The 19,279-nt window shown below is 41.6% G+C and overlaps 7 protein-coding genes across 7 annotated transcripts, besides 25 other annotated features; all 7 read right to left on the bottom strand.

The window, feature by feature from the left end:
- Nucleotides 1-18,645: part of a sequence feature (sequence corresponds to BAC RPCI93-36E18) that runs on past the window's edge.
- Nucleotides 291-351: a microsatellite.
- Nucleotides 357-377: a sequence feature (AT_rich).
- Nucleotides 1,543-2,931, bottom strand: Tb927.2.6150 (adenosine transporter 2; the record flags this gene model as incomplete). Its single annotated transcript, XM_946653.1, has 1 exon — nt 1,543-2,931. One exon carries the CDS (start codon nt 2,929-2,931, stop codon nt 1,543-1,545), a length of 1,389 nt encoding a protein of 462 aa, XP_951746.1.
- Nucleotides 3,631-3,699: a microsatellite.
- Nucleotides 4,553-4,575: a sequence feature (AT_rich).
- Nucleotides 4,641-4,664: a sequence feature (AT_rich).
- Nucleotides 4,659-7,679, bottom strand: Tb927.2.6130 (ABC transporter, putative; the record flags this gene model as incomplete). Its single annotated transcript, XM_946652.1, has 1 exon — nt 4,659-7,679. The coding sequence occupies one exon, from the start codon at nt 7,677-7,679 to the stop codon at nt 4,659-4,661; it is 3,021 nt and encodes a 1,006-aa protein (XP_951745.1).
- Nucleotides 8,094-8,126: a microsatellite.
- Nucleotides 8,331-8,397: a microsatellite.
- Tb927.2.6100 (hypothetical protein, conserved) lies at nt 8,486-9,949 on the bottom strand (the record flags this gene model as incomplete). Its single annotated transcript, XM_946651.1, has 1 exon — nt 8,486-9,949. One exon carries the CDS (start codon nt 9,947-9,949, stop codon nt 8,486-8,488), a length of 1,464 nt encoding a protein of 487 aa, XP_951744.1.
- Nucleotides 8,758-8,791: a microsatellite.
- Nucleotides 10,006-10,036: a microsatellite.
- Tb927.2.6090 (60S ribosomal protein L44) lies at nt 10,531-10,851 on the bottom strand (the record flags this gene model as incomplete). Its single annotated transcript, XM_946650.1, has 1 exon — nt 10,531-10,851. The coding sequence occupies one exon, from the start codon at nt 10,849-10,851 to the stop codon at nt 10,531-10,533; it is 321 nt and encodes a 106-aa protein (XP_951743.1).
- Nucleotides 10,892-10,950: a microsatellite.
- Nucleotides 11,061-11,098: a sequence feature (T-rich).
- Tb927.2.6080 (hypothetical protein, conserved) lies at nt 11,247-12,833 on the bottom strand (the record flags this gene model as incomplete). Its single annotated transcript, XM_946649.1, has 1 exon — nt 11,247-12,833. One exon carries the CDS (start codon nt 12,831-12,833, stop codon nt 11,247-11,249), a length of 1,587 nt encoding a protein of 528 aa, XP_951742.1.
- Nucleotides 13,097-13,155: a sequence feature (CT-rich).
- Tb927.2.6070 (hypothetical protein, conserved) lies at nt 13,195-14,349 on the bottom strand (the record flags this gene model as incomplete). Its single annotated transcript, XM_946648.1, has 1 exon — nt 13,195-14,349. The coding sequence occupies one exon, from the start codon at nt 14,347-14,349 to the stop codon at nt 13,195-13,197; it is 1,155 nt and encodes a 384-aa protein (XP_951741.1).
- Tb927.2.6050 (beta prime COP protein) lies at nt 14,911-17,466 on the bottom strand (the record flags this gene model as incomplete). Its single annotated transcript, XM_946647.1, has 1 exon — nt 14,911-17,466. The coding sequence occupies one exon, from the start codon at nt 17,464-17,466 to the stop codon at nt 14,911-14,913; it is 2,556 nt and encodes an 851-aa protein (XP_951740.1).
- Nucleotides 17,479-17,510: a sequence feature (GA-rich).
- Nucleotides 17,626-17,709: a sequence feature (A-rich).
- Nucleotides 17,810-17,874: a sequence feature (T-rich).
- Nucleotides 18,236-18,293: a microsatellite.
- Nucleotides 18,372-18,465: a sequence feature (T-rich).
- Nucleotides 18,646-19,279: part of a sequence feature (sequence corresponds to BAC RPCI93-1F7) that runs on past the window's edge.
- Nucleotides 18,656-18,686: a sequence feature (AT_rich).
- Nucleotides 18,687-18,831: a microsatellite.
- Nucleotides 18,900-18,939: a sequence feature (CT-rich).
- Nucleotides 18,952-18,976: a sequence feature (AT_rich).
- Nucleotides 19,044-19,088: a microsatellite.
- Nucleotides 19,099-19,134: a sequence feature (AT_rich).

Genomic DNA, 19,279 nt, shown 5'->3' with positions numbered 1-19,279 from the left:
GACTATTTCACGACACAAAAATACAATAAGCCTCACACGGTATTCACATGGCAATATTTGAATACATTTTTAGTATAAGACATTATAAAGTTAAACACATGCGTGTATGCATACGTACATTAACTGCTAGAAAATGAATTCATGCGCCTAATACACAAATAAACATAACGTTGCTTCAGCTTAATTTATACACTTTCCTGAAAGTAAAACAGTGACAAGTAAACAACATAACTGTATAAGAGATAGAAAGGAAGAGAAGTTATTATTGGATAATCTAAACATATTGCTGAACATGTCAAATACGTACACACAAACACATACACATAAACAGACAAACATATACAGATACATTAAACAAAAAATTAATTTAATTATTTGCCTCCCGACATTTATGAGAAAAAGTCACGGAGTAAATTCCCACACTGTTTGCTGCAGGCGTACACATATGGGAAAACATAAGCAGGCGTGTGATATACAACCAAAGGCAAGTAAACAATAATAGAAGCAAATCCACACAACATTCCTCACTTACACACACATATCCGTAACACCATAGCACAGTCATGGGAATAAAAAGTAAGAAATGAAAGGAAGTAAAAGTAATCAAAAAACAGAAACAGTGAAAAGTAAAGAAAAAGTAAAATCAAATTTCCTCTTAAAATAATGTATTGTTGATTTCATTCAATTTATTACTATCCTCTCTCTTGTTTTACTGTTTTAGTTATTTTCTCAAGAAACAAAGGGAATAGTGAAATAGGCAAGAGGGGATGAGTTCAAATTGTAATTATCACCTCCTGCTGGCTTCACTATTTTTTATTATTGTAACTAATACAATTTTTTTCTTTTTTTTTTTGTGCAGAAAGAACACATATTATAAATATGTATATGTGTTTTTTTTTTGATAGTTCGTTTATGTTTCTACAGTCGTATATTTTATTTCCTCCTTTTTGCTTTTTTGTTTCAACAAAAAGAAATTGATCCAACAGAAGACAAAAATTGAGTATACACCAAAGAATGGATCTGCACCATCATTTCTCCTGTTAAAAATTACGAAAGCTACACAAAACATTGGAGGAAATTATGATATTTGTAGGGAGTCAATCACAACATAATGAAAACGGGAAAAAAGAAAAAGACAATTATATGAACGCGCACCTGCGGTCCTCCGTCCACTTCTCTCTCTTTTAAAATGATTGCAGATATGTTTATTTATACTCAGTCACAAGTTTAGAGAAACGAAAAGGGAAAGACGTACTTTCTTCTTTTATACCATTTATCACATTTAAAACAACATAACGTGTGCACGCATATGCTTCATTACTCTCAAATATCATATAATTCTTTTCTAACTAGAATTTATTCTTATTCCTCATATTTCAATTTCTCGCTCATCTCTTTACTATCCTTACCCTTCTTTTTATTGCATCATTCACACCACTCCTAGCTGATACCAGCATCGAGTATCATTTATCTTCTTTTTCATTAATAAATTAAAAACTAATGATATGTCATTACTTAAAGTATTTACAAGTTTTGAGAAATTTATTTAGGAAGTCCCTCCTTAACAGCCAAGGCAAACATAGCACCAGCAAAAAGACCCATAAGAAGGGCAACATTAATGCAAATGGCAGCAAGAGAGCGTTGACCCGCTGTGGTGAGGGATCCCGTACGTGGTCCATAAATCATTGAAAGGCCACCAAAGTAACCATTTGTGAGACCCCAAAGGAGAGAAACGGTAAAAGGAACCCCCACACCAGGAATTGCACCGGACACACAAAGAGAAAGAGGAATTATCAAAAGTGCACGTGCAAATGAACCAATCAAAACCATACGCGGAGACACATGCAATTGCTTGAACTGCAGCACCAGACGAGACAAGAAATCACCCAAGTTGAACATGGCAATGGCAACGGGAAAGTACCAAAAGTTATTAAGATCCATCGAGCCTTTAACGGCAAAGAATACACCAGGGAATACAAGAAGTGTCGCAAAGAACACAAAGAAGCATGAAAGTAACATGGGCCAAATGCGTTTCACCACAACCATAACACTCGCATCAAGCATCTGCTGAGCGTTGGTAGTGCCTTCAACCTGATCCGTATCCTTCATCTTATCTGGATCAATATCAGCATTCAGCACATTCTTGTCATCCTTTTCATCGGGATATCTATTCTCATCTGCTGGGCCCCTTCCTTTAAAATCGGTGTCATCTTCTTCACCTGTTGCTCCATCCTTCCTCGCAGCATACCTAAATTCTGCAGCATATTTAATGGCATATGGGTTTTTCCTCAGAAGGACAAGAAGCACGCATGCAACCACCTGAAGAAGCATGACTAATCCAAAGTATATTTGGGACTGAACTCTCTTGCTTTCAAAACTGCTGTCCATCGATGCTTTGATAACAATAGACATAAATGAAGTCATGAGGCCAGAGACAGCAAGACCCCACACGATGGCACCATAGAATTTAGTCGGAAACGGTCCCGCAAGTGCAGCATTGCTGGAGTCACAAAGTGTTTTGGAAATACCACCAACAAAAGCAACTATCATCATAGTTGCGATTGCACCATCTTCGCTTCCTCCAACTTCAGGGATCACTAAAATCACAATAATCTCCACCATAGGAATTGTGAGTCCAAAGATGAGACGCCAACTAATAGGAATGCGTCGGCCCAATGGTGTGAGCATAAAAGCCTCCAAAAGCACTTGCATCGTAAACACAACAACATTATAATACGTGAACATGTGCTTCCAGAATGATGGATTGGAGGATATCGCATCTGCATTACGCTGCGCAAACTTGTAATATTCCGAGAAATAATCATAATTGGAGTAAATGGCATTCGTCACATTCATCACCGACATCCCAAAAAAGATAAAGGTGAGATAGACGAAAAATTCAGCTGTCGACTCGAAACCAAGCATTGCCATCTTTTTGAATTACTTGAAATAGTGATATAATAAGTTTGTCTATATAACAAAAAGAAAAACATATATGAAATGAAAGAAAAGAAAAGCAAAGTGAAAAATATAAAGAGAACAACAAATTCAGGGACTCACATTATCAAGAAATAGAATTGTGTCATTATAACTTTTTAGTAACTGCAAAATTAGTGGTACCTTTGTTGAAATACGCACACTACTACAACTACAATAAATATAAAATTGTGTATAAATTATTAACATTATCTGAATAACTACTTGCAATTTGAATCCTTTTACAATAACATTCCTTTCGAATTAATTTCCCTTAAGGAAGTTAATATTAATAATAACAATGCTGCATTTGAATGCTAACACAAATCAACTTATCATATCACAATATAAATGCAATGGATATGAAAGGAAAAAAAAGAGTTAGAGTATTGAGTAATATCAGGCGTCTCTAAATTGTTTCAAATATCATCATATGATACTGATATGAGTCCTCCCTTAATTCACATGATTTGAGTAATAGCAAAATGCTAAACTTAAAAACAAGAGTCATGAAGAACTTTTAATAATGAAACAATTATTGCAGTTTCCTTTTCTAATAATAGAAATAAAGAACCCACGCGCGCGCACTCAAAGCATACCAAATAAAAATGATTTATTACACAGCCGTTTTCTCACCTTACTAACATTACTCAAATATAATATACATAAACAACAAATATGCAAATATACACATACATGTACGTGCATATACGTGTTCATTTAGTTTTCTCATATGGGGGAACTATTTAAATGACAATAAATAAATTTATATTCTAATGTAAAGTTAAACAAGTTTATATAAATTAACAATCCATCACACACAGGGTTAGCTTTTGTAACTTTTAGTCAAACAACTTCTCCAAATACTACAATCCATAACACACGCCTCTACAGCAGCATAAATTATGCAACCATGCTAACATACGAAATAAAATATGTAATATGTAATATCCCCTTTTTTGTCTTCTATTACTTACAATATAAAAAAGGAAGCAACACGCATAAACACAAATCATTAGCAAGCGGAGAAGGAGCAGAAAACAGATGACTCTCTGCAACTGCATAATACGCCTTGAGGGAGAAAAGTTTGAAGAAGCGCAGTCACTAAACACTCAGTGAGTTTGTCCTTTACAAAAAAAAAATTGATGTTAAGGTGTAGAAAATACACATTTCTCAAGTATTGGGCTGCATGCATTTATAACATCTTCCTTTATTTTTTTTTTCGAAATTACACAAACATTCGCCCTTTACCGTGCTATTTTGGGGAATGGCGCACTTTTTTTTAGGAGTGCTGATTCAGTAATGAGAAAAGGAAAAAAAAACACAAAACGGATGATAGCGAAAGAATTAACGGGTTTTATTTTGAGAAGTAGGGCACGTTGGGGCGAATTCTTTCTGGATGAAATTAAACAGTTGTATGGAACTTCATGCGTTAACACTCATTTTTTTTTAATGGGTGGAAAACAATACTGCACAGTTTTTATGTACCATGGAGAAACAAACAGACGAAACAAAAAGAAAAAGAACAAAAGCGGCTCTTGTTCTTCTTCTTGTCTTTTCTTCCACCCTTCCTTCCTTTTAAAAAATTAATAATAAATTCATCAACACCATTTCTTCTTTATGGACGCGGCGTACTGCAAATGCACTGAAGGTATCATTATGACATTATTTTTATTTTTTTTTTATTTCACAAAGTGGGGCAATTGCTGCGACTGACGCATCCTCGAAAAGCATGAGTGAGGCCCTGTTCTGGAAAGTGTCTCCCAACTTCCCACCTCAGCAACCATTCCTTCATTAAGAACGACAATTTTATCCGCATGCTTTAATGTTGCAAGACGATGCGCCACAATAATAATGGTAGAATCCCGTAGTAAATTGTTTCCCTCACGGAGCCGCAGCGTATCGAAGATTTCTCCTTCAGTTATGGTATCAATTGCACTTGTAGGTTCATCGAAAATGCAGAGACCAACAGCTGAGCCGGCTTTTACGAAAGCACGTGCGATGCAAAGACGTTCCACTTCACCGCCACTAAACTCACGCACATTTAAAGGTGCATGAATTCCGGATGAACGCTTCTGCACGAAGCTGAGCGCACGTGAAGCGGAAAGTGCCGCGCAAATGTTTTCATCGCTGCAATCCCAGAGATTACCCAACGCAATATTTCCCCCGATGGAAAGATCCTCAATGAATCTCAAGTTGTTCTCTTCTTGCCACACGTTGGCTATTCGGCGCCTCAACATGCGAGCAGGGTATTGGCTTATATGTACTCCATTCACAAAAATGTCTCCTTCCGTTGGAGCATATGTTCGATTGAGCAGACGGAGAAGTGTTGTTTTCCCAGACCCGCTGTAGCCGGCAATGCCAAGGAACTCTCCCTTGTTTACGACAAATGAGACTCGCCGGAGGACATAAGGATGTCTGTCGCTGTATCTAAAAGAAACTTCACGAAACTCCACACTCCATGGTCCATCCAGTGAAGGAGGGACAATGCCTCGTACGGGTCGATCAATTTTCCGCTGAACTGATTGCAAACCCTCCAAAACTTGATAACACCCCAGTGAACTTCCGCTAAAAGCGAGGTGCCGCCGGAGGTGAGCCTCATCGACTTGCGCTTCACTCATACCGCACTCGTCGTAAAAAGAGCCGAGGAATGCGTGATACAATGGACACCAGTGTTGAATTGAACGCAACTGATTCACTATCTCGGTTTGATCCAACACCGATTGCGTAAAAAAGTTAGGTGAGAAACGTAGAGCCACTGCTGAAACAAGCAAAAGTGGCAACGTGTCAGCCATCTGAAACAACCCGTGCAAAACATCACGCCCGCACTGCTCATAACGATCATTCCGCTCCGACGCTGTTGCGAAGGCGGCAGCCGCCGTGGCTGCCATCAACTCCCACCCGGAAAGACGAAGTGCTGCAAATCCCTGAAGATAATCCTGACGGCACTGCCAAACACAAGTGGACGGACTCGCAGTCGCTGGTCGCGGTGAGTTTTGAATGACGTCTTTTATCCATCCAAGCCGTCGCACACTTACAGCGCATGTGTGGCCGCCTGCTTGTAATTTCCGCTTCAATGCGTCCACAACGCATCCGCTGAACACGGAAGGTACTAAAGGCCATATCACGTGTTGTGTGAGAAGGTCCCACATGTAGCCAAGTGGTCTACCGGACTCCACGAATACCATTGAAAAGAGCACCAAACCGTACTGCACTGACGACTTGTCGTGACGGGAGGGGTGGGAGAAAGTCTGTTGAAACAACATTTTGTTGTCCGTAGATGATAACATACACTTTATTCCGTCATCCTTCTGTTTCTGTAGAAGGGTTAGGGGCGACGAGGTCAAGGAATTTTGGACGGGAAATGAGCAGGTGGGAGACACCTGATTTTCCTCTCCATTTCCTGCATAAGTGGAAGTAGCGATATTAGTGACTGAAGCTAATTGGCTCTTTGTAAACTGCGACTCCATGTAAAGGCTTTCATTAAGAAAGTACAGGAAATTACTCCATTGAGTCCCTAACCACATGACTAGAGAAACCACTGGAAAACTGAAGACGACTCGACACCCGTGCATCACTTCAAGTAGTGCAGGCACTCGACTCTGCAGCTCATCCATCACCGAACCTGAGGCCTGCCAAAGAGCCTGCGATACACAACGGGAGAGAAGCCAATCATCAGAAGGATCGTAGTCGGCCGTAGCCAGCGCCAAATAGGCATCAATGTGAATAGAAGTAATAATATCCGATAGGATGGATTGGATAACAAATCCACGGATGCAGTACAACGACTCAAAGGCAAACGTTGACGCAACCGCCATCGACACAAAAGTCGCTGGAAGCCCCATAAGTTGCTTTATGATAAACCGGAATGGCGACAGCTTGGGTGACACATCGCCGTTTAGACTCTTTCCAATCTCCGCCGCGTAGATAGGTCGCCAGTGGACGAAAGCATGCATCCCCAGAATACATTTCAGAATAACCTCTGGTGAGAACAATACGGTAGCCGCCAAGGTGACAAGTTGCGGAATGGAGCACGAGGAGCACATTAGCTTCCAAAAAGAAGTTATTCCGGATTGAAGCGAGCGTTTTCTGTTATAGGCAGTAATTAAACCCAAATACAGCTCTTCAGGAAACTCCTGTACCACAACATCGGCTTGAGCAGCAGGCGGATACCGCGCGATTGAGTATTTACCTCGCAGCAGCATGCACAGTGCCAAGACTTCCTCAGCTTTTACATCGTCGAGGATACACAATGCAACGCCATCATCCAATAAAATGTCACGGATGCTGCAGTTCATCAACGCCATGAGACAGTTCCAAATGTCGCAAACAAGAAGATGGTCCGGGTGCGAATTCTTCATCAAGCCGCAGTGAACTGCAAACACGGACGGAAGTTGCATGATATTGTGGTTAAACACTAAAGTCCTCACGTGTATGGACTCCACCCCGTTGCAATTCAAAAAAATGGCGATGGAGGCGTCATCTTTGCATTCCGTCTGCTTACTGTCGTGCCCATCTGTTTTTATTGTTGCCCTCGTAAGCATCTCAAGTATTTCATATGCCTTCCGCTCGCAATCCAAAAGAACCGCAGGCCTCGCCCTTTCGCGTAATAATGCTCGAGCTGCGATAACAACGGCAGCGGCGCATATGGAAATGCCAAGTGGTACAAACACGGCGTTACGTATATTTATTCTCGCGTGCATCACACACACCTGCACGCACGCTACTAATATAAGAATGGTAAACAATAGCCAAGTAAAAAAAAAAAAACAGAAATGGAAAAAAGAACGAAACGAGTTTGGGAGGGATGTTTCTTTTTTTTTTTTCTTTTCAATGTGAAAATGTGGAAGCGAGAGCAGCACAGTTGAAATAAACTTTAGTCGGTAAACAAAACATAAAACAACAGCCACATTACACCAAATAAACAAAAGATAAAAAATTGAGTGATTAAAATAGTAAAATCGACATAAACTGAAAAATGACGAACAGCGTACTCTTACTGATGTCATTTTTTCCTGTGCCAAAAAGTTTTTTGCGTGCACGATGACGTGTGGAGCGGTTAAAGGGGAAAAAAAAGAAGTTTAACAGCACTTCCATTTCCCCTTGTTCACACCAACATATATATATATATATATATATATATATGCATAAATCTATGAACAAGCAACACACAGAAACTACCAACAGCAGCGTGTGAGACCCACCCTTATCTAAATTTCCCCCCCCCCCCCTATTTACTTCTTTTCATTTATTTTTTTTTTCGTTTTCAATATCATATGCCTCTTTTCTATCTATATTTCCACCCCCCCCCCTCTCCCTTGTGAGGTTCTTCTTGCTGCTTTCGTTTCTTCCTTTTTTTTTTTGTTGTTGTTGTTGTTTTTTTACTGGTTCTCTTTGTTTGCTTTTGTTTTGTTTTGTTTTTCCTTTCCTCTCCCCATGCCTTTTTACCAACGCCACTCCACCCAACATTCTCACCATGAAAGTCTCCGTACTCGCAATTCCAACATTGTTAAAGTCGAAGAAGTCCGGTATTTGTTATTCTTTGAGGTGTTGTCGCTGGTTGAGCGGCGGGAATGTTAAGAGTAAATTGCGCTGGTGGGGCGGGCACAACACCCCTCGTGTTGTGAACCAAAGTTTCCACGGGATTTGCACGTAACGGAACGACGGGAATATCAAAGGAGGGAACTCCGGTAAGGCCCCGCTGCACAAATGGAGTAGTGGGGCCCGTGAGAGGAACTAACGGTGCATCAGCAAAACCTGCTAGAGAAAATGCATGACTCAGTTGCTGTTGTTGCTGTTGCTGTTGTTGCTGTTGGGTTGCTGGAACTTCGGCATATGCAACTAATGGAGGTGTATGATCCACAACAGGAGTAACTGGGGCTGCTACGGACGGAAGTTTCACCGCCTTCGGCGACGAGCGACGCTGCCGTGGTGTTTTTTTCACTTCACTTTTCTCCACTGGCGCCACCTCCTGCACATCATCCACAGCTTCTACAGTCACATCTTTTATGACTGGTTCCTCTTCGGCTGCAGTTGCAACAACTACTGGAAGCAGATCCTCCCCCTCAACAACAGGCGCTATTACAGCGGGTGCTACAACAGTTTTTGGTCCCTCCTTGCGTGGACTTCTGTTTCTTCTTCCCTTCGCTTCGATAACTGGAGCATGAATTATTTCTTCCTCATTCCCCTCTTCCACAACCGCCGCCACTACTTCAGGTTGTGTCTCTGACTTCACTCGTCTTCTACGTTTCGTTTTTGTTGTTGCCATTTCCTCTGCTGCTAGAGCCTCAACAGCTTCCGCTGCTTCAGGTGCCGCTAACGGAGCCTCATTTGCCACAGCCATCACCGGTGGCGCGCTTTCGGCCTCCTTTTGTTTCTTCAAAAGCGCAGCCGCATTCTGTAGTTCCTCGCGTCTCTTCTTGCTCAATTCTTCAATCAGAAGTAAAAACTTTTGTTCTGCTTCAGATTCTATTTTCTTTTTGAATGCACGTTCCGCTTCGGCATCAGCTGCTTTCGCCGCGCGGCGCCCTCGAGTAGTCTTCCGTGGAGGAGCTGGTGAAACGGATGCTGCCACATCTTCTTGCTTTAATCTCTGCAACTCTGCAATGGCCTTTCGTTTATTGGCGGCATAGTGACGAACAAGTTTGGATTCTTCCTCCTTCTCCTTCGATACCGCTTTCCGTATGGCAGCCCGAATGACTAACCGGCGCCGCTTCCGCTCTTCCCTCACCATTTGCAGAAACAACCGCTCTGCTTCTCTTTCACGTTGCTTTCGTTGTTTGTCCGCAGCTGTTACTCGCTGCTCCGCTTTTGGTTTAGTTTTCTCTTTTGTTTTCACTACGGGTTCTGATGATCCCTTTGCATTCAACTTCGCTGCTTTTTTGGCTTTTACCATCCCTTTCAACTCCTTCTTTTTAACGGATGGCAAACCACGAAGCACCGCGGCTCCTCGTAACAACAAGGACCGCAGCATCTTCGCCTACTCACTCCCTTTTAGGACTGAAGTAGGTGAATAAATACACACACACAATATATATATATATATATATATATATATATACTCTCCTCCTATTTCCTCTCTATTTCTTTTTTCCTTTGTTGTTGTTGTTGTATGTTACAATATGACTTCATTTCCAGTCAAAAAGAAAAAAAAGAAGAGAAAATAAAAGGAAGTTAAAGTGAACCTCCTTAATTACTACAGATAAAAGAAACGCACACGTGCATCCCCCTTTAACCATAACGCATCCACTCTTGCCTAACAAAAGTAAAGGAATGGATGGGGAAACCATAGTTTTGTGCCCCCCCCAAAAAAAAAAAGTGCACAGCGCTGCCTGCCCTACTCATATGTTGTCACATGCATTATTACTCCCACACCATCAGGTGTAAAAGTAAATACGGAAAGAGTCAGTCTCTTTTTTAAAAAAAAAAAAGAAAGAAGGAAATGAACAAGAGGGTCAGAATAAGATAAGACGAAAGGTAAAAGAAGGACTGAAGTCAAGATAGAAAATAATCGGACCCCACAACGATATCGCGAATCGAAGGTTTAACCTACGTTTACCATGTAGGATCCTTGTTGCCAGTCTTCTTTTTGTCATTCAGCTCAAAGTGCTTCGTGCGCTTCAAGACATTTTGAATAATCGACTTGCAGTTGGAGCACTGAAGCTTCAAAACAATTTTTTTTGTCGTTTTCGCCTTCTTGTGGAAAATAGGTTTCGTCTGACCACCATAACCGGACTGTTTGCGGTCGTAACGGCGCTTACCTCTGGCATACAAACGTGCCTTACCAGCTTTATACTGAACTACCTTAAAACTCTTGTGAGCATTGCACCTTTCATCAGGGCAATGCATTTTCTTCTTTTTGGGGTAGTTAACCATCTCCTTTCCTCCTCCTCTGCCCTTTATAACACAAGAAATAATAAATAAATAAATATATATATATATATATATATATATATATGTGTGTGTGTATATATACGCATTTTTTTTTTATATGTGAATGTAAAAGGAAAGAAAATGAAAAAGAGGGTTGAGTTACATAATTCAGGGAGACATTATGCACCTACGTTTGAGCAGACAGGAGGACGAAAAAAAAAAAAACAGAAACGGAAACAGAAAAAAAAAATAGGGTGCTTGAATATTTGCTCGTAAGGGTTCCAAAATAAATTATTATTACTTTTTTTGTTTTGGAAAAAAAAAATGTGCATGAGGGTTTTACCGCCTCAGCACTACAAATGCAACCGGCACTCTGATACTTCTCATCATCATTCGCTCTACGCATATTCATCATTGGCTTCAGCTGCCGTTTGCTCGCGACAATCATATGCGTAGAAATTACGGTAACTCAACAAGATGGGCAACACAGTTGCCTGGTGACCAGATCGTACAATGTCATCAAATTCTACCCATTCGTGCCACTTAGGATTGATCATATCAATCACTTCTGATAGAATTGATTGCGCTGAAATATCAGTCATGAGACCATTAGCAATGAGTTCACTTGCAACCTCTTTGCAGAAACCCCGCAGGGTATCTACAGTAACATACGACTTTGTTCCTTCTAAATCTAGAATGCTCCAAATGTATTTCATAGCAGGAAGGGTCGCCGCGTGTTCCGTTGCAATGACAAAATCCAAATATGTCTTATAATCCATTACATGATGCTTGCCGCTGTGCGGGACGTGGCACTCAAATACCCGCTCAACCACTAAACTGGTAAAACTACTGTCACAGTAGCGGGCAAGTTCATCTATAGAAAGAACGCCATCACCATCAAGGTCCAAACTCGTGTAGTGCTCATAAATTCGACCCATGAGGGGAAGAGAAAACCAGTTGTCCATACTCAACACATCTTGTGTGAGGAACTCGGTAGAGCCCGGGTTCCAATATAACTGACTTCTGCGGACGCGAAGTACAGTTTCTTCCTCCAGTGCCTTCACAGTGTACATGTCGTCTGGATGATTCCCTTCTCCCTCATAAGAAATAACTAATGCTGCCACCGTGTCATCAACGCCAGTATCTGCCACTAAATGTGAGGCAGCCACATCCACCGTGCAACCCTCTGGAAAAGTTGTGATGGCATCTTGTGCGTCACTCTCATACATGCGCAGCAGCTCTGAGAAGACATCGCTCTTCATCATGGTGTCGATGGCTATAGCCCCAGTACGTCTCGTATCACACATGAACATAAACTTTCTCGATGCATGACAGAGATAATACGGTTGCATCCATGGCGGTATATCCCGCACGAGGCGCAAATTCGGCACCAACTCCACTAGAAAGTTTTCAATATCATCCTGCGTTAAACCATTGGAAAGGGGAGATGATGCACTCGGTGGGCATCGCAGCTGCCCCGCTACTTTAGAAACGGGATCCTGCAGAACCATAGGAACAACCCTCGCAGTTAGTTCAAGTTTAATTCGCAACCTATAGAGAAGTAGCCGCTTAGCTGCGAAAGCATACATGGGAACGGCAGATATCGTTCCATCCTCTGCGCGCGGGAAGGATAAAAAAGTGGCAGGGGAAAGAAACGGGTGACTAAAGTACAGCCGCTTGCGGGACTCGCGCTCGGATGCCGGTGCCGCTTTATCTTCTTCAATGGTCATGTGGAAAACAAGGTTATATACCATACTCTTATACCCCTTGTATGATATCCTCAGTTCTTCGTATGTTTCTACACAGTCATTTGAATCTGTACCACTATGTTCCCTATACTTAACGATGTTATTCCAGAGTTCGGTTGGGTTCGTATTAGCGTACAGAGGCACAAGATGTGCAGCCAGATATCGTCGCCGAGCCTCACATGCCGCTTGAACAGACTGTTTTTCACCTAACGGCACAAATCCGGGAAACGTTAGCATGGCAAAGTGCTTTCTAATGCGAACCAACGAAAAAAAAAAGAGAGAGAGAAAAAAGAGAAAAGGGACGAAAATGCATGAAAGGAATAGAGGAATACCTCTAACCCAACCAACAAATGCACAAGCGCATGGACGGGTACAGACACAGAGTTTACCCCTACAATGTGGTTTTAAAACTTAGAGGAGCAACATACACAGGTTCGTTAATTCCTCAAGAAAGTGGAGTAGGAGGAGGAGGAAAACAATATTCAGTCCCATACAATAACAAAACGACAAAAATTAAAGAAGAAGTAAAGTAAAGAAGAAAAAGAGAAAGAAAAATAGACGCCTCGAGGGATGTGCACGGTATTCGACGCGCGGCATGCTAAGAATCTGATTCTTTAGAGGCTCCACACTCACGGCAGGAGGAACGGTCCTTAAAGTTTTTATACCCACAGTTACAAATCCACATGGCCTCACTCGTTTCAACCTCACCAGACGACCGGAGTGCTTTGCAGTTCTTACACTTAACCCTAGAGGAGAAATTTAAGAAACTACACCCCGTGCATGTCCAATCATCCGGTCGCGTTACTGACGAATAGGTGCTCCGCGATGACTCGGTCCGGGAAGCGCCGCACACTTCACAAAGTTTATCCGCCTTCACATTAACTGTGTGGCACGCGACACATGTCCATGGGGGTTGCTGTGATTCTTCACTGTTTTCTTTACCCTTTAAATCACTAGTAGTTTCGTTGCTAAGATTTGTAGCATTCTCCACCCCTACTGGAACCCCTGCACTACAAAGCATGCATTCCTTGCGCCCTCTGAAGTTGTGTGTCGTACATTTGGGACAAATCCAATCACCTGGAAGCAGTCGGGCCCTTTTCGCTTCAGCCTTTCCGCCACCTGAGGGACACGGCGCGCAACACAACATGCAAGTCTCACGTCTAGCAAAGTTGTGGGACCCGCAGGTACACACCCAATCACCACGTTTGTAGTTGGCAAAACGTGCAACACCAATGTCTGTCTCATACGTCTCACCAGCAGCACGGAGAAAAACAGGTTTCTGCCTGTGGCACTGAAAACAGACGGAACGTGACGCAAAATTTGAGAAACCACACGGGCAGCTCCAGTCGCCTGACACGCGTGCGAAGAAACGCACTGCCGTTACATGGTGGAAGCGTCTGCAGTACCTTAACGGCGATCCTACAACCGTTAGTGCACGCTGAAGCCCGCTGAACATATGAAGACCCAAATTTCCCTCTACAGTCAAGGGGCCACACAACTTTAGGTTTACATCATGAGGAAAAAAGAAAAAAAACAGGGCGTAGAGAGGAAAGTATATAGCACAGATGCAAATCCTGGGGAGAAGGAGGAGGAGGAGGGATATATGCATAACAAGACAAACAAAAAAAGAAAAAGAAAGAGGCCTTCTGACGGTACAGAGTTTGTGACGGTAGCAAATCATATAAAGGCAAAATGACGAAAGTGTGGCAGTGACTCGTTTGAAAAAGAAAAATAATGCGTCTGTTTTACACATTAGCGTAGCAGAGGGCCCCACTTTTAGTCCGCAGAATTTATAACACCTCGTGACCGCCAAAAAAACACAGTCGAACGCGATACAACACAGGGTTAGTATTTTACTAACTTATTCAGTAACTATCCTTTCAACCCCCCCCCCTGGACGCACTAAACCAAATCACACCAACCGTTTTCTTTTTTATGTGTGTGTGTGTTTATATAAAATCGTTTGGGAAGTTGTTCTTTACCAATTCCCGCCCGCTGCAGGTCCGTTTCCGCCTCTTTCAACTTTTTTTTTCTTTTTTCCCCTCCCATTCCCTGCCTTGCTCTCCAAGGAGTGGAAATCTCAGAAGGAGGGGGAAAAGAAAACAAAATGCGTAAATATCAGCTCTTTTTCCTCCGTATTTGTGTTTACTGTCTGGTTTCCTGCATCTTTCTTCTTTGAAAAAAAAAAAGGAAAAATCTTCCCTTCCGTATAAGAAGAAGCAAAAACAAAAACAAAAACGGGACGTCTCTCGCTATTGGGAAAAAAAAATAATAACGGGTCCACCACTCCATCTTAAGCCGATTATTTACGTAATTACTGCTCACCCCATTCGTCGTCGTCACCACCAACACCAACACCAACACCAACACCACTGGCTGACAACACCGCACTGCCGTTTTTGGTCGCCGCTAAATCATTTTCGAATTTAATGGTGCTGCCCTCCACCACCGCAGCCGCCGGTGCGTTCATCCGCATGTTAGGGAAAAGATTGGGATATGCCGTGGGATTCGCAATAGCTTCCGATACACGCGGAAGTCGGACAAGCCCCAGTTTCCACTTTTCTACAACTTCGTCAACTTTTCCGTGGCAGTGTGTGCGAGCGTAAAAGGCAGCTTCCGCAAGTTTGCCTGTGCGGCAAAGCAAATCCACGTTATCTGCGTAACGCCTTGTTAGGTGGAAACAAGTGAAAGCGATATTTAGCCTCCCATTCGCCACGCAGGTGTCACCCAACTTTGAAATAGCTTCCATATCACCCACGCATGAGTAAAGCAAAAGCAGACCATTACTATCCCCACATTTACATAAGGCCTCCTTCGCCAGTTGAAACGCGCCCTTCGTAAGTGCCACGTCCGCAAGCTGCTTCCAATGGCCAACTGAACCCGATTGTTTAGCGATTTCCTCCGCCATCGTCAGTCGACCCAGTTGCAGTGCCAATTCGAACCGATGGTCATCTTCTGATGTAACCTCCAGCGCCAACTCCAGGTATTTCCTTGACTGCAGGAAACGTGCGACCAATAATTTCTCACGTGCCCCAAGCGGAGGAACCAGCGCTTGAACGGCCACCAAATCTCCCCGAGCCACAGCAGTCATGCATTCAATTATACCGAGAGGAATTAGGTAACTTGTAATGTTCAGGTCCTTATCAATGCAAAGAACCCTGTTCTCCTTGGGCAAGTACCCAAGGAGGTATTGATCACGGGACACCACCGCAATGCTGTTGATTTCTCCCGCAACGTAATAACAAAGTCGATGCGCTTGGTTGATGAACACAACACAGTTACTTACCCATAACACTTCCTTCGCGCTCTCCATAACCTCCTCCACAACTTCAAAAGCAAAATCAAGCCCCTCCTCCGGTGTGGTGTCATGCGCATCAAAATAATCCACCACATCGTCACTATTGAACCGCAATGTAAAGAAGGCTGAGTCGGTGACTATCGCAACAAACTCACCGTTTTCAGTCCACTGCACCGCCTTGGGGCTCTCATCAATTTGCCGTATAAAACTTAACGTCGCCCAATCATAAAACGCTAGGCTGGATGCCGTGCAAACACCAAGCAGCGGTCCAGCAAACAACCTCTCAGCACTGTCTACAAGAGATATGGCCCCACGATCTTTGAAATTTTTGCAAATACGTACCTCCCTAGGCGACAACATCACAGCATACGAACCGTTGTCCGGACCCCAAACGAACGACATGCATTTACCGAATGCTTTTGACCGCATGGAAAGCGATGAAAGTATAGTGAAGTCACTTTCCCCAAGCGCTGCTACGAACTGCCCACTGGGTCCATACACAATAGCGGTTGGACGCGACTCCAACGTTCCCATTTCCTTCGAAGGAAGTGCCAACACGTCACCGTCAGTCACATCCGCTGGAATGCCCTTTGCATCTACACGTCTTACATCATTACCAACCACCAATAGGATCTTTCCATTGGAATCCATCGTAAAAACGGGCCTGTCATCACCCACTTTGTATACAACAGTACCACCATCATAACCAACCACCAGAGCACTCGCGTGTTTCTTCGTTGTCATGGACCAACCACGATTCATACGAGAATGATCGAGATTAAGTACTAAACGGTGCGTGTCGGTGGTGATCACCTTCATTTCCATGTCCTCTGCAAGTGTAAACAATAGCGGTTGGCTGGGGTGAAACAGAACAGCGGTGACATTTGCCGTATGATGCGAGAAAACTTGCAGGCAAGCTTTGGTTTGATAGTCCCAGAGTCGCACAGTACGATCATCCGCTCCACTCAATAAATATGGCTTGTCACCTCCCGGATAATAATCCACACAATTCACACCATCTTCATGTCCCTCGAGCTGGAAGTTTGACACGGGACTATTCAAACTCCATACCTTTACTGTGCAATCCAATGAAGCAGTGGCAAATGTGGAAGGGTCCTTTGGGTTCATTGCAATACCCATAACGTAGTGTTGATGCCCCTCATAAGTCTCTACAAGTGCCCAATCACGACTCCAATCCCATTGTCTAATTGTCATGTCATCCGAACATGTCAGTAAAATCGGAAGAGTCTCATGTGCAACAATTCCACGAATGTAATCGTCATGAGCCTGAAAGGTTCGTGTCCTCTCCATTGTGTTATAGTTAAATACACGGACTTGCATATCATCCGTACCGCAGGCAAACGATTGCAATCGGGGTATAAACCGAACACAACGAACGGGAAGTCCCGTGCCCGTATCAAATGATTTGAGCAGCGCTTGGGTCTCAAAGTTCCACAAGTTAATGATGCCGGAGTACAGCGAGCAAAGAAAAAGTGGTTCTTTCGGATGCATGTCAACCATCTTGACACGGTCACTATTTGCTACCATTAATGTTTCGGGCGGTGACATCATTTTTGACGACATTTTTCCTTCTCCTTCTCCTTTTCTCTCTTCTTTATTTTTCTTTTTTTATCTGCTGTTGCTTCTCTTCCTTTTGTGCTCTTCTTCTACTTTTCTACAAACAAAACAACAACAAAAACAGCAAATAATAACACCTACAAGAACTTCTGCTCTTCCTTCTTTTTTTTTCTTTTTTCAGTATTTTTTTTTTCCTTAATATTCTTTCTGATTTGTTTTTTCTTCTTTTTCTTTCTTCCCTTCCCTCCAATTTGGTGGTGAAAAGTTTCGTGCTTCTCTTTCACTCTATTTAACCTTCCAACCGTTAGGTTTCTTTTCTTTCTTTTTTCCCCCTTCAAAGAATATGAATAAGAAAATAATAATAATGATAAAAGACAAAAATAAAAAAACAAGAAAAGAAAAGGGTGCAGTTAACAGTTAACAAAAGGTCACTCACACGAATTGCAAAACAGTAAATAAATTAAGGAAGTTAGGTGAAAAATAAAGGCCCCACTTCAATAAATAAATAAGTGTATGTGCACATGTATATTAAAATTGTATTAAATTACATTTTTGTCTCGTATCATCTACTGTGCGTGTGTAGTTTCCCGAATTATTTTAAATTTCATGAAGCATTGAAAGGGATCTGTGTCACCTGTATAAATATACCTCTCTCATTTCCTCCTGAAGTTACGACTGCAACAACCACAATTAAACGAATAAATATTTCATTTGACATTAAACCGGCATGTCACATCACTTCACACATTTGAAGCACATTTTAATATATGCATGTGTAGATATATATATTTATTTATGTATGTATACACATATGTATGTATTTCCATCCTTTAATCCTTTCCTTTTTATTATTCACATTACTATTATTCCTTAAAGGAGGGAAATATTATGAAGTGATTAAAAAAGGAAAAAAAAAAAAGAAAAATCGTAAAAGAGAAATTGGATGTAAATATTAAAATAAACAAAAACAACGAGAATGAAAAAGAGGGAAAAGGGGGTTACACACTATCGGATACTTAAACTTCAATAACATTTCAATAACCAAAAGAAAAATATGAAAGAGAAGTCAGAGAAAATGAGAAAGCGAGTGAAAAAGGGATAAGAAGAAGACGAATTATAATCGCCACACCATGTCAAACAAGAAAACACGGTAAATATAGAAGTAACACAATGGAATTCACGCTTTAATAATTTAATTAATCAATTATTATTATTATTTATATTATTCATTTATTAGCTATTATTTAACTATATAATAAATATACATATATATATATATATATATATAAGCGTACACAGATACATATGTATATACAATATACGTATACATATGTATGTGTGTATGTGTGTGTGTGTGTACGAGTGACAACGCCCCTCCCCTCTCCTCCCCCTTCCTCAAAAAGAAAAAAATTGAAAAGACGAAGTTTAAAAAAAAAGAAGAAGAAGAGGGGAGAAGAGAGGAGAAGAAACAGCCTACACAATTATTATTATTATTTTTTTTAAAGGATAATAAGTACAACAATAACGGCAATAATCATACGGTGGTTGTACCCACAAATAAACAAATCACCAATAATACTAATACTAATAATAATGATGATGATAATCGTGATAATCAAAATCACCATAAAAATATAAATATTTAGATATTTATTTAATAATCAATGATAGCAACCGAATGGAAGAGAGGTTGAGACAAAACAAAGCAAAGGAAGGCAAAAGGCGTAAGCAAACAAATGCATAAGTGCATCAAAACGAAAATAGACAGAAACCAAATTAAATACCAAGTAGAAAAAGAGAAAAAAAA

The sequence above is a fragment of the Trypanosoma brucei genome, chromosome 2 (genome assembly GCF_000002445.2).
Source record: "Trypanosoma brucei brucei TREU927 chromosome 2, complete sequence".
Classification (NCBI taxonomy): domain Eukaryota; phylum Euglenozoa; class Kinetoplastea; order Trypanosomatida; family Trypanosomatidae; genus Trypanosoma; species Trypanosoma brucei.
This window is presented reverse-complemented; position numbering and strand designations above follow the sequence as displayed.